This window comes from Kwoniella newhampshirensis, chromosome 3 (assembly GCF_039105145.1).
Source record: "Kwoniella newhampshirensis strain CBS 13917 chromosome 3, whole genome shotgun sequence".
Taxonomy (NCBI): domain Eukaryota; kingdom Fungi; phylum Basidiomycota; class Tremellomycetes; order Tremellales; family Cryptococcaceae; genus Kwoniella; species Kwoniella newhampshirensis.
Window position 1 is genome coordinate 1,123,293 of NC_089957.1, and position 24,503 is coordinate 1,147,795.

The 24,503-nt window shown below is 51.1% G+C and overlaps 6 protein-coding genes across 6 annotated transcripts; 4 read left to right on the plus strand and 2 right to left on the minus strand.

Moving 5' to 3' along the window:
• Window positions 1–38: 38 nt before the first annotated feature.
• On the minus strand, window positions 39–5,424 carry IAR55_001769 (uncharacterized protein; the record flags this gene model as incomplete). Its single annotated transcript, XM_066944892.1, has 25 exons — window positions 39–189; window positions 252–341; window positions 415–598; window positions 669–694; window positions 758–900; window positions 960–1,193; window positions 1,242–1,285; window positions 1,343–1,457; window positions 1,518–1,668; window positions 1,768–1,858; window positions 1,911–2,025; window positions 2,082–2,165; window positions 2,215–2,463; window positions 2,522–2,743; window positions 2,795–2,924; window positions 2,979–3,305; window positions 3,364–3,427; window positions 3,479–3,536; window positions 3,586–3,703; window positions 3,755–4,045; window positions 4,103–4,308; window positions 4,360–4,469; window positions 4,522–4,563; window positions 4,623–5,140; window positions 5,207–5,424. 25 exons carry the CDS (start codon window positions 5,422–5,424, stop codon window positions 39–41), a joined length of 3,981 nt encoding a protein of 1,326 aa, XP_066804815.1.
• A 480-nt stretch (window positions 5,425–5,904) lies between these two features.
• IAR55_001770 (uncharacterized protein) lies at window positions 5,905–11,551 on the plus strand (the record flags this gene model as incomplete). The annotated part of the gene is made up of 24 exons (XM_066944893.1): window positions 5,905–6,042; window positions 6,099–6,329; window positions 6,382–6,494; window positions 6,545–6,614; window positions 6,672–6,817; window positions 6,874–6,971; window positions 7,019–7,101; window positions 7,151–7,345; window positions 7,392–7,618; window positions 7,669–7,859; window positions 7,906–7,999; window positions 8,049–8,364; window positions 8,407–8,625; window positions 8,674–8,838; window positions 8,892–9,233; window positions 9,285–9,474; window positions 9,525–9,637; window positions 9,683–9,856; window positions 9,910–10,146; window positions 10,201–10,479; window positions 10,536–10,873; window positions 10,919–11,046; window positions 11,099–11,378; window positions 11,428–11,551. 24 exons carry the CDS (start codon window positions 5,905–5,907, stop codon window positions 11,549–11,551), a joined length of 4,491 nt encoding a protein of 1,496 aa, XP_066804816.1.
• A 424-nt stretch (window positions 11,552–11,975) lies between these two features.
• On the plus strand, window positions 11,976–15,382 carry IAR55_001771 (uncharacterized protein; the record flags this gene model as incomplete). The annotated part of the gene is made up of 9 exons (XM_066944894.1): window positions 11,976–13,250; window positions 13,308–13,447; window positions 13,505–13,625; window positions 13,747–13,837; window positions 13,891–14,177; window positions 14,233–14,434; window positions 14,480–14,824; window positions 14,878–14,999; window positions 15,059–15,382. The coding sequence occupies 9 exons, from the start codon at window positions 11,976–11,978 to the stop codon at window positions 15,380–15,382; spliced, it is 2,907 nt and encodes a 968-aa protein (XP_066804817.1).
• A 992-nt stretch (window positions 15,383–16,374) lies between these two features.
• On the plus strand, window positions 16,375–21,295 carry IAR55_001772 (uncharacterized protein; the record flags this gene model as incomplete). The annotated part of the gene is made up of 6 exons (XM_066944895.1): window positions 16,375–16,663; window positions 16,733–17,430; window positions 17,485–18,240; window positions 18,290–20,116; window positions 20,175–21,025; window positions 21,079–21,295. The coding sequence occupies 6 exons, from the start codon at window positions 16,375–16,377 to the stop codon at window positions 21,293–21,295; spliced, it is 4,638 nt and encodes a 1,545-aa protein (XP_066804818.1).
• A 611-nt stretch (window positions 21,296–21,906) lies between these two features.
• IAR55_001773 (uncharacterized protein) lies at window positions 21,907–23,597 on the plus strand (the record flags this gene model as incomplete). The annotated part of the gene is made up of 8 exons (XM_066944896.1): window positions 21,907–22,063; window positions 22,121–22,185; window positions 22,235–22,404; window positions 22,450–22,550; window positions 22,601–22,841; window positions 22,889–22,988; window positions 23,044–23,212; window positions 23,269–23,597. 8 exons carry the CDS (start codon window positions 21,907–21,909, stop codon window positions 23,595–23,597), a joined length of 1,332 nt encoding a protein of 443 aa, XP_066804819.1.
• Window positions 23,598–23,680: 83 nt separating this feature from the next.
• IAR55_001774 (uncharacterized protein) lies at window positions 23,681–23,989 on the minus strand (the record flags this gene model as incomplete). The annotated part of the gene is made up of 2 exons (XM_066944897.1): window positions 23,681–23,858; window positions 23,922–23,989. 2 exons carry the CDS (start codon window positions 23,987–23,989, stop codon window positions 23,681–23,683), a joined length of 246 nt encoding a protein of 81 aa, XP_066804820.1.
• Window positions 23,990–24,503: the final 514 nt, after the last annotated feature.

Here is a 24,503-nt window from a genome sequence, read left to right on the forward strand (position 1 = left end):
GATTTATTCTTTTTTTATCCTCCTATTCCGTGAAAAGCCTAGTATCCGGAAGGTCTTGCAACACTCGTATCGTACGCTCGGATAAGTCTAGTCTGATCTTGATTGCTAGTTTCGGTCTGACTGAACGCAAATCCTCGTTGTCTTCGCATACGTTGGGTAGCGCGAACTTTCTTGATTGCTTTCTGGAATCTGCACGATCCGAACGATATCAGCATGACGTCGTTGAGTGATGAGTGCATCCCTTGACTTACTGTTCTTGCCTTGGGCGGTAATCTGACAAGTTGAACTTTTGGATCTCCTGAACGATATGGTACGATGCGGGATGATAAGTCCTTCGATAGCTGAAAGGCGATGAAACAACCGACGTCAATGGAGTGTCCAGTGACAATCATGAAAGAGGCGAGTATAACTGACTATTTCCAGACGTAGTCCCGAAGCAGGCAAATGATGGGGAAAAGAAGCAAAACGAAGTAGAAAACCGCATCGGCCCATAGTCTCGGTACGATTCCACGATAGTCGGTGGAAAAGTTCAGTAAAGGAGCGATGATGGCATAGAGGGGTAGTGCGATCATGGTGAAGACAAATGATCCGGGAATAGCTAGCGGCAGTCAACCTGGTCAGCGTGATCGTATCGACTTTCGGGAGACGGTCATCGCTCTGATACTCACCAGCAAGGGTGTATTTGGTCCACACACTATAGATGATTGTGCCAATCACTCAGCGCAAAGTTCAACCTTGCGTGCTATCAAGCACTCACTCTGAAATTAATGCAGCCTTGCCAAGAACAGTCAGAAGAACAGCAAGGTAAAGAGTCGTACCCCAGACCCAGAGACCAGAGTTCTTCCCATCGAAAGCGAGGAGATCGTTGTAGAAAACAAGACAGGAAAATGCGAATAGAAGCTGACACGAGATGCACGTAAGTGCTATACTGCTTGTCATCGCCATTCGAGCTTGCTCACCACACTATGGTAAAACGCATTCCCGACCCAATAGAAGAACTTGACAGGGGTAAAGAAATGGTTTTGTTGACCAAGCTGGTATAGCTGAGGATACCGATCGAGCATTCGTGCCGATACGAACTGATCGAAGATACCGATGACCAGAGGCGGAAGAATGGTGAAGATGACATTGTAGTATGACATAGACCAGCCTTCGAATGAGATTTGACCCGAAAAGTCGTTGAACCAAGAGTACTGTTGAAAGTATTAGCATGCCGTCATGGTATGGCAGAGTGTACCAACCCAGAAAAGTGTCAGGGCAAAAGTGATGTTCTTGTAGAATGAGTCTGCAAAGCCAACAAGTGTGAGCTCAGCCTCACCGGCCAAAAAATACCACCACTTACATAAAATCAATTTGGTCAATCTTTGGTAACTCCACGATCCGTGGACAAGCAGAAGCTTCCTCAAGAACCTGAATTGAGAGATAGCAACATCGGCTGATCTCGCGGCTTGCAGACCCTGATCGGGTGGGTAAATTGTGAGTCGCACTCTTGACATGTTCAAACGAAGCAGGCTCACTTCCACACCAGATATTCCAACGCCAACGTGAGCGGCCTGTATCATGCTGACGTCGTTGGCTCCATCGCCAACGGCAAGGAGAGGAGCGTCAGTGCTTCGCTTGACAAGCTTGACGACCAAGGCCTTCTGAAGAGGCGAAACTCGACCTGGGCTATGGTCAGTACAGGTTTTTGCGGCAGAATTTTGCGAACATACAGCAGATTACCGCCTAGAAGCGTGACTTGCGTCAGCAAGAGCCACGTTCTCCTACTTGACGGAAGCACTCGCCTTGCACATAACCGCCAACTCGAGCAAGACATCGGCGCAATCTTTCTCCAGCGCGAAGGTCAAACTCTTCCCATCTGTAGCAGCATCATCAGCACTGATCTGGGGTGATAGCTATGGAGCACTCACCAATGATCAATGCTAACTCCTCGACATCACCACCCAAACGCTGGTTCTTGATTGCCAACAACCGCTTACTCAGTAATTCTGAAGTCTCGTTTGCGGTTTCTGTGTTGATGACGACCTATCAATGCTTGAGTCAGAGATAAGTCGCACCACGTTCGAGCGAGGCATGCTCACCAGATTCATCGACTCGGAGATCAGTCGACATGAGAGACCGATATTGATGGCAGTCTCTTGTCTGTCTCCAGTCAACACCCAGATCTGATAGGTCCATCAGTACTCGTGCTGGAGAACATCAAACTCTACCAACCTTGATTCCCGCTTGTTGTAATGTGTGGATTGCATCGGGTACACCTTCCTGCAGTTTGTCCTCGATAGCAGTGGCTCCAAGCAGCTGCAGGTTTTGCTCGATGACCTCTGCTGCCTTGTCTAGAGCCTCCGCCCGTCCCGACATTTGGGATGCCGCGTGGTCATACATGGTCGACCATTTCGCATATTCGTCTTCCGAGACGTCGCGAAACGCCAAGCATAGCGTCCTCAGTCCTTCAGTGGCATAGTCCTATATAGGTGAATTTTGTCAATAATGAGCACTGAGCTAGATCGCAAGACCAGCTTACTTCCAGGTGCACCAAGGTCGGCTCAGAGAAAGGTTGATCAGGAGCCAGTCGCTCGTAAATGACAGTGTCGGCGCCCTTTGTATACAACTTGATGCGACCATCTGGCCCTCGGACGATAGTTGACATTCTTTTTCTGGAGGAGTTGAACTCGCAAACATTAAGAACCTCATACTCCTCAGTCTGGCCGTTGGCGTCGATGTAGACAGACTTTGGTTTACGAGTCTAGCAAGGAAATAAGCGTTTCGTTGAGGCGAGTGCATCGATTGAGCTCACATGGAAACGGTAAGAAAGCATCTCAGCTCCAGCGACCAACGCAGCTTCGTCAGGACTCGATGCTTGATAGACCATCTTCCCATCTTTTTCTTCCGGAATGACAGTGTGACAGACCGCGAGGAGGGATAAGCTGCGTAATCGCGGTCAGCACGAGACTCCATACTTGGAATCCTCAAAGACTTACAACTCCCGGATCGTGGCAGCTTCCTCACTATCGTCCAACATCCGTTGCCGTAATGTATCAAAGCTCTTCTGACCTTGTTCCCGCTTCGAGTCGTCCACCGCTTGCGCGTACATTGTTCCGAAGATACTGCATTCTCTGAACTCCATTTCATTCCTGGTCAGGGTCCCAGTCTTATCAGAGAAGATGTATTCGATCTGGCCTAGTTCTTCGACCAGTGAGGAGGTCCTGCATAATGCCGGGGTGTCTGTCGGCGCGTAGTACATGTCGAGATCCGAATTGATGAGCGATGCTTGCTGGAACTTGACGACTTCCATGGTCATGATCAATCTGCAAATAGGTCGAAGTCAGTTTCGCTGATCTGATCACTGTATCAGGCAGTACGTACGAAATGGGGATCAGATTATTGTACAAAATGATAAAAGTCAGGATGTCTTCAACAAAATGTCGAACTGAGCGAGGCGTAAGCAACCCGTTTGGCAGCACTGTCCAAATTAGCTCACCCTTGTTTTCGCTTTCGTTGCCCAGCCGAAGGTACCATGATTGCTTGGAGAAAAACCACTGTGTGCGACCTGTGAGCCACGGCTCATCCAACACCTTGAATACTCACCGTGCGGATACTGCTTCCAACCGTCGACACGAGAGATAGAATGATCAAAAGGACAAACAGATACAAGATTTGTCGGTTCACTTGTCTTTCTACAGCTGTGCGCTTGATTGGTGCCTCACTGTCATATCCCTGTCAAGAAATGTCTTCCAGTTAATATACAGAGACTCACGTTGCGTTCCGCATGAGTTTCGTCTCGTGTCCAGCATTCACAACCACTCCATACACCCATTCTGTGTTTCGCAATTGTGCACCTCTCAAAAGCATTTGATTCGGTCCCACGGGAATCTTTGTGGAAGCTGAGCCCGGATGAGCCGACGAGAGGTTGAGGGTTCCATCGTATGTGTATAGAGATGAATTAGGTGCTTCTGACAGTAGGTGACCGCGCAGTAGAGAAGTTGCTTGGGGATTTGTAAGGGATGCTGTAGAAGGATGGGATTGCTTAATCTTTAAATTGGTCTCGCTAACAACACTATTAGCCTTGTATAGTGAGACCGACGTCTGAGCGATCAATGCTCACCCGTCAAGATTGGCAGTTTCTATGTAGCAAAGTCCTTCCGGCTCGCTGCTACTCAGTAGAACTATATCCGCAGGAATGAAACTGTTCGCTTCCAGCCTGACAATATCTCCTACCCGTATTCTTCTCCAAGGTCGCGCTTGGAATTGTTGATTTACCAACACTTGCGCTTCGTTGTTGTTCAGCGACCGATCGGAAGCATGACGTTTCTGAAGACGGTGCATTAGGCTCAGTCCGGTGGACGCATTCAAAAAACTCACTAGATCTTCTTTGATTTCCTTGAAAGCACTCGCTATCAGAACGACTGCTAGCGGGACAATGGTAGTATAACGGCCCGTCGGCGAGACATTGGGTACTTGTTGTATACAAGCTAACAACACCTGTGAGCCACCAAAACTGTAATTGAGTAGACACGATATTACCGGTGAACAAGAAGAACAGATTTGCAGAACGGGAGAATTCGGCTGTCACAATACGTTTTATCAGCCTCAGTCGCGATGTTTGACAACCCAAACCAACGTACCGAACAAGAACTTGGGCAAGAACGTAATTGGCCCATACTTCCCGGTCGTGACAGCATTGCCCTCGAACCCCTTCACTCTATTTCCTTCCGGGTCGTTCAACGATATCTCTCTCGGTACTCCATCAAACTTGCTTCTCCGTCCCAGCAATGCGTTCACTCCGAAAGTCCAATCTACATCTGTTAGGTGATTGTCCCTGAACCGCTGCCATCGTCCTCGTCGAGATTGCGCATACGGTCCAGATCCTGGTGCCGAAAAAGAGTACGCTGACGGTCCTTCCTCGTCATCGAATGGATCTCCACCGGCCGCATAGCTCTTCGACGAAGAAGGGTGATACTTGGTGTCGTCATCGACCGGACCGGAGAATCCAGCCGGTATGGCACCAGACGTAGCAAGTGGCATGTTTGATTCCAGCAGGGATGGGTCGGATCGGCCGAAGCGTCCTGTGACATCGACAGTGGATGAAGATTGGGGCGCAAGGTAGCCGGAAGCCTGGCCAGAATGACCATACTCGTCGTCACTGAAAACACATCTCTGATATGAGTAACATGAAATAGGAACTAAACCAGTAACGACAAACACTCACTCGTCAAAGAAAGGATCCAGGGCATAACCTTGCTGACCAGGTCTCCCTGGGGCACTCTTTCCACCTGCTACACTTTGGCCGTATGGTGCGGTATTACCGTGACCGAACAGGTCAGGTTCGTCATCATCCTCGAAGGGGTCATGATGTCGAGTGGCAGCTTGGCCTGGCTGCGGTTCACCTCCCAGTAGGTCGTCGAACGGATTGTGTTGACGAGACATGACGAGGTGGAATGAGCAGGCATGAAAAGTGGCTTCTTCCTTGCTGTCACCGAGGGAAAGGGTCAGATTGACAGAGACTTCAGTCGTTTGTGCATGTCATACAGAGTTGTGATGATGTGCATGCAACAGCAGCAACGCGAACCGCGCGAGCTGTGTATGTACACGGCATCTGTTTTATCAAGACCGTCGTCACCTGCGTCACAATCACACATCATGTCACCACGTGCCCATCCCATACTCGTCAACAAAGGAAGCGCGTCTCCGATCGTTCACAAAGTCAATCAAAGTCAACTTTGGGTGTGGGTTACTCCATTCCTCATCAATCACTTTGATCCATCGTTCATCTTCCATCCGAAAATCATTTGCAGAATCCTCGTTCAGACCCTTCTCCCATCTCACTCATCGACGTCCACATATCGCACTGATCGTGTTACTTCACTGTCGCACATTTTCCAGGGACATACTCGCCCGACCTTTGCCATGTCTGATAGCGAGTCTGACCACTTCCAGTTCGACGATGGCGACAGCGAGTCCGATGGTTTTGTCGCTCAACCACCCAAGAGCAAGAAACCAGCACCTGCTAAGAGAATAGCTGCGACCGCTTCGAAACCTGCCAAAGTGAGCCTACATGTATACAATCAACCTCCATTTCTGTGCTGATGTGAAATGGATAGGCGATGGCAGCGAAGAAAGCACCAGCGAAGAAAGCTCCTTTAGCATCAAAGAATCTGCCGAATGACTCAATATCAGAGGCAGACACGGACTTTGCTGCTTCGCCAGTGAAGCCAAAAGCAAAGCCAAAGACCCATGGGAACGCCAGCGAGGAGGACGATGAGATGGGCGTTCCTGGTCCTAGTAAGAAGGCACCTGTCAACAACAAAAGTGCAAGCGAGGTGTATCAGAAAGTGAGCCCTTCTCATTACTGTCGTGTCGTTAGTCTGATCCCTTGCTCCACAGCTGTCCCAACGCGAGCACGTCCTCAAGCGTCCAGACACGTATATCGGTTCGGTGGAAGCAATCAATCAGAGCTTATGGGTGTTGGATCCAGAAAGCAAAAACATGACCTTCCGGTAAGCAATTGCGATGAAGAACAGCAATTGGATGCTTACTCCCATCCTAGGGAGATCACCTATGTGCCAGGTTTCCTCAAAATCTTCGATGAAATTCTCGTCAACGCCGCCGACAATAAAGTGAGCACTTAACCTTCCCATTCGCATGCGTGCCAATTGACTTATCCGCACTTCTAGATCAACGACCCCACCATGGACCAACTGAAAGTCACAATCGACCGTGAGAAGAACACCATCTCGGTATACAATAACGGAAAGGGTATCCCCGTGGAGATGCATGAGAAAGAGGGAGTCATGATTCCTGAGTTGATCTTCGGACACCTGTAAGCGTCACCGACAGGACCCGAACCGCAGTCAAACGGTGCTGATGATAATACAGGCTTGCGGGAAGCAACTTTGATGACGATCAGAAAAAGTTGACTGGTGGTCGAAACGGTTACGGAGCTAAACTTGCAAACATCTACTCACACGAATTCGGTAAGTTGTCCGCCCGCGTATGCGAAGCTTTGCTGAATCCATCACAGTCGTTGAGACGGCCGATAAGTCAACTCTGAAAAAGTACAAACAAGTCTTCAGGAACAATATGGCTGTTACAGAGAAGCCAAAGGTGTGTCAGAAATTAGGGAAGCGACTCAAATGCTGATCGATGTCGCCAGATTACTGAGAATAAGAAAGGCGACGAGTGGACACGGATTACGTTCATGCCAGATCTGGAAAGATTCGGCATGACTGGCATTGATGGTGACACCAATGCTCTTCTCATGAAGCGAGTATATGATATGGCGGGTACAGTCAAGGATATCAAAGTTTTCCTGAACGATGAACGTCTCAAGGTCAAGGGATTCAAGCAGGTGAGTTCTTTTCTGACCACAGGAGCTGCACTCATTTTCCTGTCAGTACGTGGAGATGTACCTCAATGCGGCTTCGTCTGCCAGCTCGGCCGCAGCTGGTGGCGCAGTAGTCGCCAAACCACCCCTCATCTATGAGGTCGTGAACAAACGGTGGGAAGTCGCGTTCGCCCTATCGGACGGTGAGATGAAACAAGTCTCTTTCGCCAACTCCATAGCCACCACGAAAGGTGGTACGCACGTAGACATGATCGCAACTCAACTTGCAAACAAGCTGTGAGTAGTTTGGGCCTATGAATGAACCCATGCTTACCTATTCTGTCCAGAATGGATCAGATCAAGAAGAAGAACAAGGCGGCACCAGTGAAGCCATTCCAGGTAAAAAATCATATGTGGATCTTTGTAAACGCTTTGGTCGAGAATCCGGCTTTCGACTCGCAAACAAAGGAAAACTTGACGCTCAAGTCTTCAGCTTTCGGCAGCAAGTGTGACTTGTCAGAAGAATTCGTCAAGAAAGGTACGCTGGGTTAGACTGTTGGTGCTTTCACTAACGCATGCCACAGTTGCGAAGACCGGGATCATCGACAGTGTCTTGAACTGGGCGAGATTCAAGGAAGACCAGATCCTAAAAAAGACGGATGGTACCAAGAGGTCCCGGTATGTACAATCTCCCAAGCGAAGATGGACAACTGAGAGAACGTGACAGTATCGCGGGTATCGTGAAGCTTGAAGATGCCAATAACGCGGGAGGTCGAAACGCCAAAAATTGTACTCTCATCCTCACAGAAGGAGATTCCGCCAAGGCTCTTGCCGTTTCTGGTCTTGCAGTAGTGGGGCGTGACAATTACGGAGTCTTCCCTCTCAGAGGTAAATTGCTCAACGTCCGTGAAGCCGGTCACGATCAGATCATCAAGAATGTCGAAATCCAGCATATCAAGCAGATCTTGGGCTTGAAGCACAAGCAAGACTACTCCTCAGTGGACAGTCTGCGATATGGCCATCTTATGATCATGACGGATCAGGTATGTCTCGGTCTTTCGCGACACATGCTCACCATAGCACAGGATCATGACGGCTCGCACATCAAGGGTCTTATTATCAACTTCCTCGACCATTCCTATCCGTCTCTTTTGCGGATTCCCGACTTCTTGGTGGAGTTCATCACTCCGATTGTCAAGGTGTGGAAGGGAAAGCAAGAGCACAGCTTCTACACGATGCCTCAGTATGAAGAATGGAAAGTAGCAAATAACGACGGTCGTGGATGGGAGTCCAAGTATTACAAGGTCAGTATTGAACCCGATGGATTGAAGCTTTTTCCTGACTCTGTGCAGGGTTTGGGATCAAGCACATCCGCGGATGCGCAAAAATACTTTAGCGATCTGGACAAACATCGGCTAGCTTTCGAGACCATGAAGGACGAAGACAGGGACTTGATCGACATGGCATTCAATAAAAAGAAGGCTGATAATCGCAAGGAGTGGCTTCGTCAATTCAGAGTGAGTGCTTCGTCAGCGGATGAACAAACAGCAAGCTGATCGGATTGTGTCAGCCTGGTACTTTCCTCGACCACGATATCAACTCAATCCCAATTTCGGACTTCGTCAATAAAGAACTCATTCTGTTCTCCATGGCGGACAACATCCGTTCCATCCCCTCAATGGCCGATGGCTTGAAGCCGGGTCAGCGTAAAGTGCTTTTCGGTTGTTTCAAGCGAAATCTTACCAAAGAGATCAAAGTGGCTCAGCTAGGAGGTTACGTGTCGGAGAAGACAGCTTATCATCATGGAGAGCAAAGTCTATATTCGACCATCGTCGGCCTTGCTCAGAACTATGTCGGCAGTAATAACATCAACCTGCTGGACCCCAACGGGCAGTTCGGTACTCGTCTAGCGGTAAGTCGACCAACACTGAACGTGGATGTCACTCAAACATTGCACACCCAGGGTGGTAAAGATGCGGCAAGTGCACGTTACATTTTCACGAACATACCCAGGATCACTCGGGCGATATTCCATCCAGCCGACGATGGGCTTCTCAATTACATGACGGAAGACGGCATGACAATCGAACCCGAGTACTATCTTCCTACTGTTCCGTTGGTACTGATCAACGGTGCAGATGGTATCGGCACAGGTATGTCGGATCTCTCTAGCCGACATATGCATGACACTGACCCTCGACAGGATGGAGCACTGCTATTCCAAGTTACAATCCAGTTGACGTGGTTGTGAACCTGCGACGAATGATGCGAGGCGAAGAACCTGAAAAGATGAGTCCCTGGTTCCGAGGCTTCAAAGTGAGTTCAGTCCGTCAGATCCGGGCAATACTGACAAGATGAAAGGGCTCTATCGAACGGATCGAGCAAGATAAGTACAAGGTCAGCGGTATCGTCGAAAAGATAGCGGACACGACCTTGGAGATTACCGAGCTTCCTGTTCGAAAGTGGACTCAAGATTTCAAAGAGATGCTCGAAGAGATGACCAACGGTACAGATAAAGTACAGGCGACTATCAAGGTGTGTACTTGATCTGAAATCGCAATCTTAGCCTCGCTGATGATTGGGTACAGGACTACGAAGAGCATCACACGGACAAGACTGTACACTTCAAGGTGCATATGACGGAAAAGAACATGGACGCGGCGGAAACAGAAGGTTTCGAGAAGCGATTCAAGATGGCGAACACCATCAGCACCGCCAATATGGTCTGCTTCGACTTGAACGGCAAGATCAAAAGATATTCCAGTGCCGAGGAGATTCTGGCCGAATTTTATCATAAGAGATTAGAGTACTACGGACTTCGAAAGGTGTGTGAAAGATTTTGCCGTCATCCGTTGGCAAGAAACTGACGATAGAATCAGCAATTCCTTGCCGATGAGTTGAACAAGCAGTTCGAGAAGCTCTCCAACCAGGCTCGATTCGTTAACATGATCATCACCAAGGAGCTCAACGTGGCCCACAAGAAGAAGACAGCGCTTGTTTCGGAACTCAGAGCACTGAACTTCCGGCCGTTCCCGAGAAATTCGAAAGCCAAGGAAGCGGGAGAGAGCGAACTTGCCCTGGAGGAGGAAGACGAGGGTCTTGCCAGCGATTACGATTACCTGCTTGGTATGGCTATTTGGAGCTTGACGGCTGAGAAGGTAGGTCTCAAGAAGCTCGAACGGCCAACAGCAAGAAGGCTTATAATCGCCCCTAGGTCGAGAAATTAATTGTAGAGCGTGATGGCAAAGAGCAAGAGCTCATCGAACTGCTCAAGTTGACGCCTCAAGATATCTGGAACCGTGACCTGGACAACTTCTTGGCGGAGTGGCAACTATGTCTCGATGAAGATACTGCTGCCGCAAAGGGAGGCAAGCCAAAGACCAAAGCGGCTCTGAAAGCGGCGCAGAAGAAGAAGAAGCGAGCCGCAGGCGACGACACAGACGATGAATCAGACGACTTCAAGCCAACCAAAGCTGCTGCCAAGCCTCGAACGAAGCCCAAGACTGCGGCGAAGGTATCACCGATGAAACCGTCCCCAGCGAAGCGTGAAATGTGAGTATCTTGCGCTATGAGCACTTCTGACGGTGTCACGTATAGTGTCAGCGATGGTTCCGATATAGATGTCAAACCTCCTCCCAAGAAGCAAGCTGTGAGCAAACCGGTGGCTACGAAACCCAAGCAGAAGATCGAGACATTCATGGATCTTGATGGTTCCGATGACGACAGTGAGTCGCGATTGTGTTCCACTATACATGTGGTTAATGCTTCGAGCGGCAGTGTACACCATACCTGCGCCCAAGGCGCAAACGAAACTGAATCCTGCTGTGGCCCCTAAAGCGATGCCAAAGTCGAATGACGCTGGATTGGACGATGATTCGGACCACAAGCCTGTCGTTAAGTCAAAGGCCAAAGCAGCAGCGAAGAAGATGGTTGCAAACTCAGAGGAGTCCGATTTCAACTCACCTGTCTCAAAGCCTCCAGCAGCGAAAGCCGCCAAGAAGGCACCAGCGCCAAAGACAAAGGCGAAGAAGGTGGAATCTGACTTTGACGACGACTCGTGAGTGACCGAGGGAAAGCAGACGAGCATGGGCTAAGATCCTCGATAGCATAATGGACCTGGATGGGTCTGCACCATCACCTCCCGCCCGTACCGCTGTCCGTCCTGGCAGAGGTGCGGCAAAGAAGGCCGCTTATGTCGAGATGTCGGACCTGGATGACGATGATGACTAGATAATGACGATACCCATGCTTTGTAACTCCGCTGGACAGTGAACGATATATTGAACCGTGTACTTTAGACGTTTCATACAAGTCAGGTATGCACGCTTGCTGTGTATGAACAGGGGATGCGGGGGCCCACAATCTATGTTGAGTTTTGGAATTCATATTCGTCCAGAGTTGAGCATGAAAGATCCGACTTTCCTTCTTGTCATTTCTCGCAATAAGACGAGCGTTGACCATCGAGGCCAGTCAAGTAAAGTCAGAGAGCGTGGGTACCATCCCAATGGCACCTACACCAGTAACCTCGCAGGACAAATCAAAGCTAGCCCTCGTCTCGTCGCACTGAGCAAGTTTCATCACACCTCGGCTCTCGTCATCCATCTCTTCTCCGCTCTTCTTCCTTTCTCTAGTCCACAATTCGAATCCTGTCATCATGATTTCGTCGAGTCCCATCGAATCGCCTCCTAACAGTGTCCATCGTTCTTCAAGTATACCTGCGAGGTCCGCAAAGCGCACGTATTCTCGACGAGTCTCGGCTCACCAAGAAAAGAGGAAGGCAGAAATCGAAGCTGCCAAAAGAGATTCGGATGATAGTACAGGAGATGAGGTAGAGGCGCTCACAGCTCCAATCAGCGATGGCAGTACCAATGCAAGGGTGCTGGCACTCTCTGCGAGAGATGGGTCGCCGACGTCGAGAAGAAGGAAGCAGACCAGAAGAGGCCACTCAGAAGAAAAGCCAAAGGATGACGAGATTATGCTGGAACAGACATCGCCGTCTCAGTCGCAACTGCGACGTGCCGGAGCGAGACGAACCAGGTCGTCATCCAGTCTCATGTCTTCACCTCCTCCTAGTCGCTCGCCCTCCCCTTCTCCTCCGCCGACCAAGAAGGCCAAGGTCAATCTCAGCAACACACCTCCTTTGCACCAGCTCGTTCGTCCTCGACTGCAAAGCCGAGTTGTGCCTAAGCGACAAAACACTGCCCCAAATGTCACCATCGATCCTCCTGCTTCCTCGCCTGCTAGGGCCATAGATTCATCCGCACCATCGACTCCTCCACGTCATACCAGAACATTGTCCGGACCTTCTACTCCTCGCTCTTCGCCGAAAGATCTCTCTGCTCTTTTCGCTGCTGTCTCGCCTAGAAAGGATAGCCCGAATTCGCCAGCAAGTCAAAGAGAGGACTATTTCGGTACCATCGCACAGCGTAGCTCCCTTGGACGTCCCGGAGGTCGAAGGATGTTGACGAAGACTCAAAGCATGGGAGCAGCGCCGGTAACGCCTTCCAAGACGGAAAAGCAGAGTGAAGGCTTGGGGGATGGAGATGGCAGTCCTTTCGGTTGGAACGTGTCACCTGCAGATCCTTCGACGCCATCACGATCAATAAGAATGACACAATCCATGCCTGAATCGCCGACCAAATCAAGTCCCCGAGCGGGTGAAAGCACTTCAACTGCCCTGTTGATACCTGCCCCAGCAGCGTCAGGACAGACTAGCTCGGGAGGCAGAGCGAAGCGAACGTACGGGAGGACGAGGACGATTTTGGCGGAGGCTCCACAAGGTGGAACAGATCCCGTCCGAAGAGACATCGACGAAAATGACCATGCGAGCAACTCACCCCCTCAAGCGAGCTATGCGGAACTGAGGGAGAAGTTTGAGGTTGACAATACAATCGAGCCTTCGGGGTCAGGCTCGGGTAATCTTATGTCTGTGAGTTGAGCTGTTGCCCTTCCCGGTCGGGTCATGACTGATCTGCTGCGGTCGTAGGAATTCTTGCTGGCCAAAGCCCCTCAGACAGTCTCTGACATGAGATCGAGAGGCGAACATCGAAGATTTACAGATGAATTGGGCTACCTGGTAGATGGCATCGCCGATCCCACTACCGGCGTGTCTTTCAAACGATCAAGGTGTGTAGACTTTTCGGTATTACTTTACATCCGATATTGACTCTTGAATCATTGCAGTATACTCGATATACTCAACAACATGCAAGATGGGTCCTGGTTGATCAAGATGAAGATCTGCGGTCAAGTGGAGAGGGTTTGGGACCGTTTACATGCCGCTCGCGGAGAGGAAGGCGACGAGGTCAGTCCCAAAGTCTGACATGCCAGTCTGACAACTCATAGATCGTGGACACTGCTTGCCTTTTGTTTCTGGTCACATTGCTACATTCCGGTTCCGGCTTCGAACATGTCGTCCAACATAGCCCGGAAAGGATTCTCTCGCTCGCTTTGTATCTGATGAAATGTCGAAGTGGTCCGCTCGACAGGTCTACCAAGGCAAAGGTGACCGCTGCTGTAAGTACAGGCGACAGGTAGATTAAACAAGGAGAGACTTACATGGCGTGCAGGTGCAAAAGCTACGGAAAATAGATCTGACAATTCAGCCACGCCAGTCATCATCAGAAGTGCGTGCACGGGATTGCCGATGTTGCGTGAACTGACAACGAGTTGGGCTTCCAAGTCAACTACACGCCGGCAAGCAGCCACAATAGTTGCCGCTGCATGTCAAGGTGAACTGTGGTCAATCGTCGAGCCATATATAGTGGAGGGCAACATCCTGCTAAAAATGACGAGGACGCTCGCAAGCGAGGTGAAACTCTTCAGTGACCGCTTCGATCTATATGAGAAGGGTCTGGTATGTCCTGATTCATTGATCAGATCAATATCGCCTGAGCTGATTGTGTCCTCAGGATCTGTTGCATAGTGAAGAGCAGCCCGATTTCGGGTACATCGCCCAAATTTTACTCGTTATATCAAAGATCATCAATAATTCTCTGGATCAGCGGGAAGTTTTGCTGCAGCAGTATCGCGAGGTCATTGAAAGTCTAGTGGACGTTGCGATCGGCGCCAGCGAGCAAATTTTCACCTCCGACAGTCAAGACTCGAACGGAGGTAGGTCGTATCGGTTCGCTAAGGCTTGCGCTAACAAACTTGTAGCCATACGATGTTCGGCCCATGCAATCCAGCTGTTAGCCAACCTGTCAAATGTTTCCTCTGATTCAGCCAAGGTCGTTGGGCAAGCGAACGGTGCCCCCACCTGTTTCGCCAGATTGATGCTTCAACGAAGTAAGATCGTCTCGACCGACCTGCAGGATGCCCAAGATGAGCCTGAGGAGAGTATGCAAACCGAGATCGATCCCGACGAACGGGACGGTCCCTTACATGATATCGATATGAACAAGCAGATGATGTCAGAGAATGAGTTCTTATGTGTCATCCTAGCACTTTTGACGACTTCTGCTCTCTCTGGAAAGGAGAGCTCTCAATCCATATCTGCAACACGTGGGTCCTTCATTCGAGACCTTTCTGCCGCCCTACTGACTGTATAGTCGCAGGCATTGGGGCCAACTGCGTGGGTAAGCGTGCCTGTCTCCGCCGTTGCCAATGTCGCGACGCTGTCACGTTGAGGGAACATCTTGCCAACCTGTACGCGAAGTATGTCGTCGATGACGAAGACGTGAGTTATCTTTGGCCTGGCTCACCTCGACAGCCAATGACGTGCGTTTCGCCCTCTAGCCCATGTCATCTGTCCTCACAGGATATCTCGCTCTCCTTCTGTCCAAGCTGCTGGCAGCGACACCAACACTGAACGAAGACGTCCTCAGACCCCTACCCGGGTTCACACAGAAGGACAAGCTGGACGGTCTGCTGTCATCTTTACGCGAACTCAACAACCTGCAATCCATCATGCAGAAAAGTATCAAAAACCTGCTACCGAAAGGTGTATCGACCGATGATGTGGGAACGATGGAAGTGGCGATGGTGGAAGAAGAGGCGGATGCAGTGGACGAGGCTATAAGGGAGATGGAAGTGCTTCTTGGGTCAAACCTATCCTCATGAATTGTACTTTGTTGTACAGCGAGTGAGTCGCGTATGAATCATAATTGAGATACTATCTTTGTCGATGGGCATGGAGGTAGAATGCTGTTGGTCGTGTGCGACACGCGTACAGGGCAGGGACATCCCCGTATGAAGATCTCGGAACATTACGATTAGGGACGTCCACTTCTTCAAAAGACTGAAATGTCGAGGCACGACTGCATGGACTGGGTGAGATTTGTTTTCTTGTATTGAGAACGCTCAATCGTAATCGTGATTAGGAATTATAATAATGATATCGTATCGGATCCACCCTTTGTCCCTCATCCCTCCGCCCCCCGTTTTTCTAATGAGTGGATTATAATATTTCTTATTTCAAGGTCATTTCTCCGCGGAACGCCGCCACTCTGCACTGAGACTTCCCACTCCTTCTCGTTTCTCTCCATTCTCTCTCTCCTCTCCTCTCTCATCATTCACCTAGAGGACTCTCCTTATAAAAGAGTCCAGTCTAGCATATCCCCTTCCCACAGATCGACACAACACCCCTTCTCATCATCTGAAGGGATCTCGTTTCGTCTGTGACATCCAGAGAAACAAAAAAAGGCAAATCGATTCCTCACACGCCAACCAACAACGGTCCGGCGTCATCCCATTCAAAAGAAACGGAAAAAAAAAGTTTGATATTGGTTGGATACCTACCTATCCTTCCTGGCAAACAGAAGCAGGGACGGTCACTATCGACTTTTACGTCCACCTCACCATCTGCTGCTCGTGCTCATAACTAGAGCACCCAGTGGTCCAAAAGGTACGTGCAGATTTGGTCATGCATAGCCGCGAAATGCACTAACGATAACCACCATTCACAGCGCTTCTCCGATCTCGTCGCATCCTTTGCCGAGGTCGTCTCTCCCTCCTCCCTTTCTTCTCGTCCAGACAAAAAACATCGTCTCCGCCGTCCCCTTGATAGGTCTCTGCCAACAAGAAGCATCAGACCACCCCAACGTCTTTCGTCAATGAGTCAGATCACAACACCACCCGTCAACGCAGGTAACAAACCGAGTGCTCCCGGCTCCGCGTCTTCCGCATGGGCTCGTGGACCTCCCTCCGCCGCAGCTTCCACCCCCGCATCCGCCATCCCATCGGGTGCTAACACACCATCACAGGGCTCATCAACTCTGCCTAATGGAGTGAACACAAATGGAGCATCAACTGGTGCCAACGGATTCGTACCCGTTGCCGTTGGAGGGGGCCATGCTAGGAAGAGCAGTCTGCTTGTAGGAGGAGGTATCGACATTCAACGAGGTGAGTCTGACTTTACCAGCTGATCATAACCTTTGGGCGATCTCTGACGGTCCGCAAAATGACCCGCAGGTAGTATCAACTTCGGTACCGTCGACTCTCCCAATCCAATGCTTTCGTCATCCCCGGCTGCACCATCAACCACCGGTGGGCATCTCGCCGACTCGGTCAAATCTTTCGGATCAATTGATGCCGATGCTTCCAGCGACCCCAACGCTGTCAAGACTCGCCGACTCAGCTCTTTGGCGCCATCCTCCGCCACCAGTCCGGTCGCTGGCGCTCCTGCTGCGAAGAAACTGGACATGCATTCCTTGTTCGCTGGCAAACCTCACCCTGCGTCAACCGCTGCTACACCTGCCATGTCGCCACCACAACAGCCGGCTGGTGCCCCCGCTCACATCCGACGGCAATCAATGGGTCAGTCTGGCTTCCAAGGACCGAATGGCTTACCCAACTCACCTTATGCTGGCCACCCCCACCTTCGCCCCCCCGTCAGTGGTCTACCAAACCAACCTAGGTCTCCCGTTGTCAATCAGTCCATGGGTCCTGGACAGTTCAACGCTTCGGCGCCTCCCCAGGTCCAACAAGGTTTCAGACCTCCTCAAGGCGGTATCCCTCCCCAACAAAGCCCAGTGAGACCGAATGGTGTCCCCCAAGGCATCCCTCGTCCAGGAATGATGATGGGCCCTCAGATGGGACCTTACGGAATGCATCCGCCTCAGGGGCCTCAATATCAGATGATGGGATATCAGCCCCAGTCTGGCTACTACGTGAGTACCATTCTGTGGAAAGAGATCATTATAACGCTGACATTCCGGTCGCAGGGCCAGTACAACCCATACGAGCAACAACAATTCGGCATCAACCCATCGCAATGGGCACCCCAACAACATCCTCAGAACCAGCAGTACAATGGCGGTTTCAACCAGGCCCAACAGTCTGGTCCGATGTCTCCCCGAGCCGCCCAAGCTCAGATCCCTGTTGCACAATCACCCTTGCCCCCTTCCGCTACATTGCCTAGCAGCGGGGCCGCCAGCCCTGCTCCCACCCCTCCCACCCGACCCCCCAGTCTCATGAGTGGTCACCAACAGACTCCATCGAGTGCTTCTGTCTCAGTACCAGCGACCCCTTCGCGACCTATGCCTCCTACTTTCGCTCCTCAACAATCTACTGCACCATCCACCCCAGGGTTCCCACAGCTCTCAGGCGGAGCCCCCACGTTCACTCCTAGACGGCCTGCCACCATCAAGATCTCGAGACCAGATGGTACCGCCTTTGATATCAAGGAGGTTGCTAAGGCTGCGGTCAAGCCAACACTGTCTTCTGCGCCTTCCAGCGGTGCTGCCACGCCTGAGCTGCCGAGCGAGACTCCAGCAGAGGTTCCGAAGAAGAAGCTTCCAACTTTGCCAGTCATTGTAAGGATCGAATCAGAGGACCAGAAGAAGAAGCGGTTGGCGGAAGAAGCAGAGAGGGAGAGGATCAAGAAGATTGAGGAACAAGAGGAACAAGAGAGAAAAGAGCGTCAGGAAAGGAAAGTCAAGGAAGAGGAGGAGCGTAAGATCAAGGAAGCGTCTGACAAGGTGGGTGTTTCGAGACAATGCGCGGCAGGGTCTAACCTTTATGATATAGGCCGAGCAAGAGAAACTCGATGCCGATGCTAAGTCAAAGGCAGACGCGGCGACCGAGAAAAAGAAGTTGGAAGACGCTTTCGAGGCTGAGCAAGCTACTGCCAGGAAAGTGGCCGAGGAGAAGGAGGCTGCAGCGAAACTTCAAAAGGAGTTATCCGAGAAGGCAGAGCAAGAAGCTCATGCGGCAGCCCAAGAGGCCCGGGAAAAGGCGGACGAGCAGCGTCGAGCTCTCCTCACGCCCACACCTTCAGCTTCCACCCCTGCTTCACCTTTGGGTTCACCAGCTCTTGGGGCCGGTCTGCCTGCTAAGCCAGTCGCTGCTATCAGTGGTGCTAGGCGAGCAGTCCCTTCATCGCTTGATCTCAAACCTTCGTCCCCCGCGCTTACCGACGACTCTCCTACGGCTTCTGTCTCCGCTGCCACCACTGCTCGATCCATCGAGGACTTGAGCTCGATCGTTTACCCCGCTTCCACAAAACCTCTCAACCCTAGCTTCTACGTCGAGGATGAGCCCGGCAAGTTCCGATACGACCGTGACTTCCTCATGCAGTTCATGGGGTTATGTCGTGAAAAGCCTGACAGTCTTCCTCCCCTCGAGGAGATCGGATTGGAAGCCGACGCCACAAGCGGATTTGGAAGCCGTGCCGCCCGTGGAGGTCGATCATCCATGGGTCCTTCCAGTCGAAACGTCAGCGGTGCGCCAACTGGCCTCGGTATCGGCGGTATCAATCGACCTTCTTTCCCCGGTCAGGGAATGGGCTCTTTCGGTATGGGCCAGTTCGGTTCTGGTTCAGGCTCTCTTCGTGGAACGACCAGCGAACAGCGATACCAAGCCGCTCTTCGTGCCAGCGGAATGGGCCGAACGCCCAGTCAAGGTGGTCCCGGCGGTCTCCCTTCCATGTCCGGTCTCCCTTCAATGGGCCCATCCACATCCCGGAGCGGTGCCAGTCGAGGAAGTCAGCGTGGTACCAAGCGAGCACCTCAGGAGCGTGCTAGTCTGCAGCAGGACCCTGCCATGGCGCCTCTGCAAATATCCGGGAACGCGTGGACAAGAACACGACTGGGCGGTGACGATGAAGGATCTCCTGCTTTCATCGAGCGAAAGGTCAAGGCTCTGCTCAACAAGCTCACTGAGGAGAAGTTCGATGGTATCTCCAAGCAGATTCTCGAATGGGCGAACAAGTCGCAGAATGAAACCGATGGTATGACACTCAAGCTTGTCATCAAGCTCATTTTCGAGAAAGCAACAGACGAGGCCCACTGGTCAGCCATGTATGCCAAGCTTTGCCGTCTTCTCCTGGTGGAACTCGATCCTGCAGTCACCGAAGTTCTCGATGGAAAGCCTACTTCAGGCGGTGCTCTTTTCCGAAAGTACCTCCTCGGTCGATGCCAAATGGACTTTGAGGCAGGCTGGAAGGCACGAGAGGACACTGCGGTCGCCGCTGCAGCCAAGAGCGATGAGGACAAGGAGCGTCTGGCGAAACACGAGCAGGAGAAGGAGGAGGGTGCTGATGCTGCTCTGCTGAGTGACGAATATTACGCCGCTCAAAAGGCCAAGCGAAGAGGACTGGGTCTCGTGCAACTCATCGGAGAGCTGTACAAGTTGGAGATGGTTTCAAAGGGTGTGATCCGACAATGTCTCATCCGTCTACTCGGCAACGTCACTGATCCTGACGAGGAAGACATCGAGTCTACTTGCAAGCTTCTCACAACCATCGGAAGGGCGTACGATGCTGCTGCACCTGAAAACATGAATACTGTTTTCGAACGATTGAATCAGGTCAACAACAGCGAGAGCCTTTCTTCTCGTATCAAGTTCATGGTCATGGTGAGTTCGAAAGTATCGATGGGAGTCCCGACACAAGCTGATGGTAGACTTTCGATAGGACATCATGGACTTGCGAAGGAACAAGTGGCAATCACGAAACAAGCAGGCTGGTGTTATGACCATTGCAGAGATCCATCAGCAAGCTGCTCAAGAGAAGGCCGCTGCGTCAGCTCAAGCATCTCAACAATCGATCTCTCGAGGCGGTTCACGAACCGGTCACGCTCGTCGAGATGGTCCGCAACCAGGAGAATGGCAGTCTGTTTCTGCTGGTCCCCGAATTGCTCGACCCGCTGATTTCTCTGGTATTGGACGAAATATCAGTTCAAGCGGTATGCCGGCTGCTCCCACTTTCGGTCCCTCTAGTGTTTTCGCTCGAAAGGGCAAGCCTGGTGCTGCTGGTTCTGTCACCCCTCCCTTGTCTCGACAACCATCTTCAGCGAACATGTTTAGCGCGCTTAACGAAGCTACCGAAGCTGTTCCTGCCGAACGTCGCCCGAGTGCTGATGCCGGCGAGCCTGTGCCTCAACGCAAGAGACTTAATTTGGCACCTCGAACTAAACCTCTTCCCGGCGACGACGACGAGAAGGAGAACGAGGACGAAGGCGAGTCTGGTGATGAGGCGGACGTTCCAGCCGAAGATGATGAGATGACCGAGGATGCGGCGAAGAGTAAGATTGCTTTAGACCTGAAAGAGCTATGGGGTGAGAAGGATCAAGGTGGATCAAGGAATCCCGATGACATTGCGGAGTACTTCCGAGCTCTTCCTGAGGTTCGACGACCATTGTTGGCCGACCGTCTGGCAGAAGACGTATTCAGAATAGCGAAGTTGAAGGATGCCGAGGTTGTCGCCAAGGGTTGGAAGGTATCATTAGAGCAGGGTGCTACTACGCCGGAGGTTTTGAAGCAAGCGTGAGTCTACTGGCCAAGATGTTTGTGTGCTGTGACTGACACCATTACATCAGACTTGACGCAAGAATGCCGACACTTGACGATGAAGCCATCGACTTCCCGGCAGCCTACAAGGCCATCGCTTTGCTCATCCGAAGCGTTTCCCTGTCGTCTGAGGAAGTCGATGCGCTGGTCGCCAAAATTGAAATCGACGGTGAACCGCGGGTCACTCCAAAGATGAAGCTGGACAAGGCCCTTGCACAAGTAGAGGAAGAGAGTGCCTCGGCTTGATCTGCAGTTGTGGACTGTTTGCTTTATTCTTCTCAGATCTTCATCAACATCGGCCCTCACCCACGTCCTTTCGGCTCGATATAGAAACGCGTCGCACTCATTGGCGACTGAGGCAGCAGCACAGTGTTATCCTTCTTCATACATCTTGGCTCTCACATAGCATACTTTTCGTAATTTTAATATGGTTTTCGATTTTCGTTCCCTTCCCATCCGTCACTCGACGTCAAACCACCGTCCGAGTGTCTGCCTGTTTGTTCTTCCGGAACAGAACGGAACAGATACCTTTCACACGCGAGCCAAGGCAACTTGGCTTCCTATCACTTCCTGCTGCGGTCTCATGTCTTTTTGTCCGATCATTCTGCTGTTGCTTCGTCCTACTTGGCTCACCTTTGGGGAGGTGGACCTGTCGACGACGGATGCAAGGCCGGAGATGTCTCATAGATATGTGAATATGCACAGCGAATGAAAGAAATAGGTTGCGAGCATGACAATTGCGCGAGATAAGATAAAATACAGGTGATGGACATATTCGAGTCATACGCGCGCGGGGAAGTCGTGTTTGTCCACTTGTTCTTTTCTTCATTCTTTTTGTGATTGTTGAAACAAACTCGATGGCTCTCGATCGGCTGAGAAAAGCTGTACAATCGTATCCAAACGTGCTCGAGACCGGTGCAGTCCTAAGACTGGCACTGTTCGCCGTTCCAGCTCTCACCAATGTTCTGCAATCCAGACCGGAACTGTCGACCCCTTTGACGTCTTTCAGGAGCTGTAGGTGGACTCCTGGTATAACGAAGACAGACCAAGCTGTTGTCTGACTGTTTGTAGTGAAAGAGGGTGTCTACATCTACGAAAGAGGAACGAACCCTTACCAAGGGGGTATCTTCTACCATGTGAGTCGACCTGGGGGGAAGCATCATGGTTGTTGACACCATTTTACAGTCTCCGGTTTACCTCTTCTTCTTCACCTACATCTTTCCCATCTCGTCCAACATACTCTCGGGATGCGTATGGACTCTGATAGACGTGGCGAGTGCATGGTCCTTGGTGAGACTATGGAGGACGAGAAAGCCGGTCGCGCATAAGGGGCGTGATGGACTGGTAGCCGCACTGTAAGTTTAGGTTACGAAGAATGTCAAGCTGATCGCGAAATCAAGGTACCTGTTCAATCCTTACACCTTGTTATCATGCCTTGCGCGATCGACAACGAGCTTGGACAACGCCGTCACGCTCCTTTCTATATCATTCGCTGCATCAGGTAGGTGTTGACGGTCAACTCTCGTGATTACTCTGACTTGGAACACCTAGGGCAAGCGACGTTATCCCTACTCTTCCTCGCCACAGCGGCACACTCTTCACTATACCCTCTCCTCATACTACCTCCACTGATCATGTTGATGCGCAAATGGAAACAAACCAACCCTTCTTCACATGATGCGGCATCTATCTTCACACTGGTAGCAACTTTCATCACGTTTTTCGTCATGTTGGCAGGTCTGAATTGGGCTCTCGTCGGTTCCTCCTGGCTGCGGCGTACCTGGGGTGTCATGTGAGTACTCAATCGGAGCTAAGGAGTCTCGCTGACGACGGACACAGTACAAACGTGACGGACTTGACGCCAAATGTAGGCATGTGGTGGTATTTCTTCATGGAGACGTTCGAGCATTTTAGGACCTTTTTCCTGGGTGTCTTCCAGGTGAGTCAAAGACCGACATACATACCTCCAGCTTGTTGTCACTAACCCCTGTCAGCTTCACAACATGATCTACGTCGCTCCCGTCTGCATGCGTCTCTCCGATGATCCACTCTTCGCTATTCTGGTATTGGTCGGTATCTACAGTACTTGGAAGAGCTATCCGACTCTGGGCGACATGGCGCTCTGGGCAGGACTGTTGGGTTGCTTCCCCGAGATCGTCTCAAGTAAGTTTTCACGCCCATATATGACAGGAAATCCTAATGTCTTCGTCCCACTGCAGATCTGCGACATCCCCTGTTCACCCTCACAGTCCATCTATACACCTCCATCTTGCTCCCCCTTCTCCATTCGCTGTGGCTTTTGACCGGAACGGGGAACGCCAACTTCTTTTACGCTGCCACCATGGTGTACGGTCTCAATGCCAGCCTGGCAATAGTTGATGTGATGGGAGCAGGGATGCGTCTAGGGGTGAAGCGGTCCGTGGGAGAATGGTCACAACAAGGTACGGGACTGATGGAGGGTGAGGCGGGTGCAGAGAGCAAAGCCCTCGACCGTTTATGGGAAGAGAAAGGATGGTCTGTTGTGCAGTTTACTCGTCAACTATCATAATGCATAGAAGACTAATTCTACTATTATCCGCTGCTCGACAATCTAAGGTCTACATCATAAGCTTCGGTATGATCGAGGTTGACTTACAGAATCGTAGCGATGACCTTTCTTCCTTGACCCCGACCTCCCCAACCTGCTCCGCTGTGTCTGAACTCGGCGAGATAGATACCTTGCCATGTGCCAAACACCAGCTTCCCCTTCGAGATGGGAAGAGTGATAGAGTTACCGATCAAAGAGGTCTTGAGGTGTGAGACAGAGTCGCTATCATATATTTGAACGACCGTTCATCAGCGTGGCTCCGTTTCGACATACGCCACGACGTACTCTGGTCCTTCGTCAGTGTGCTGCCACGGAAGTGATTCGGGAACGATAGTGTCCAATGCCATGTCCATATCTGTTCAAACACCGTTGTCAGCTTTCTGAGACCTCCAGCTACCGCAAATGTTGCCTACATACCGGTTCGCACGGTTCTGTTAGCAGCAGAAGTTGCTGCACAATGAGCGATGCATCTCGTTGGGTGCTGAACAGATGAGAAGCTTGTCTCACGAATCGCAATTCTCGTTGATCTGAAGATATTTCGAGCGAGACATGATATAAACCCCTCTTCAACAATCACTCGTCCGCAACCACTCACAGTCAGTCCTGCCGAAGTATGAAGACAATTGAGAGTGAATATTCCGATATCCACATTCTTCAGTCCCTCTTCACATTCCTTGAGAACAGCCTTGGTCACCAGATGCATCCCCTTGGTGTTTGGGGGGAGGGTGCTGGAAAGCATGATCGAACATCAGCGATGATGCGAGCTTCCCGGTCAAGTCTTCCGCGGGTTCTCACAATGTCTTCTGCCAGGGCATATCGTGTACGTGATGTGAGCCAGATGTGTTGATAGATCTCGATTGTCTAAGC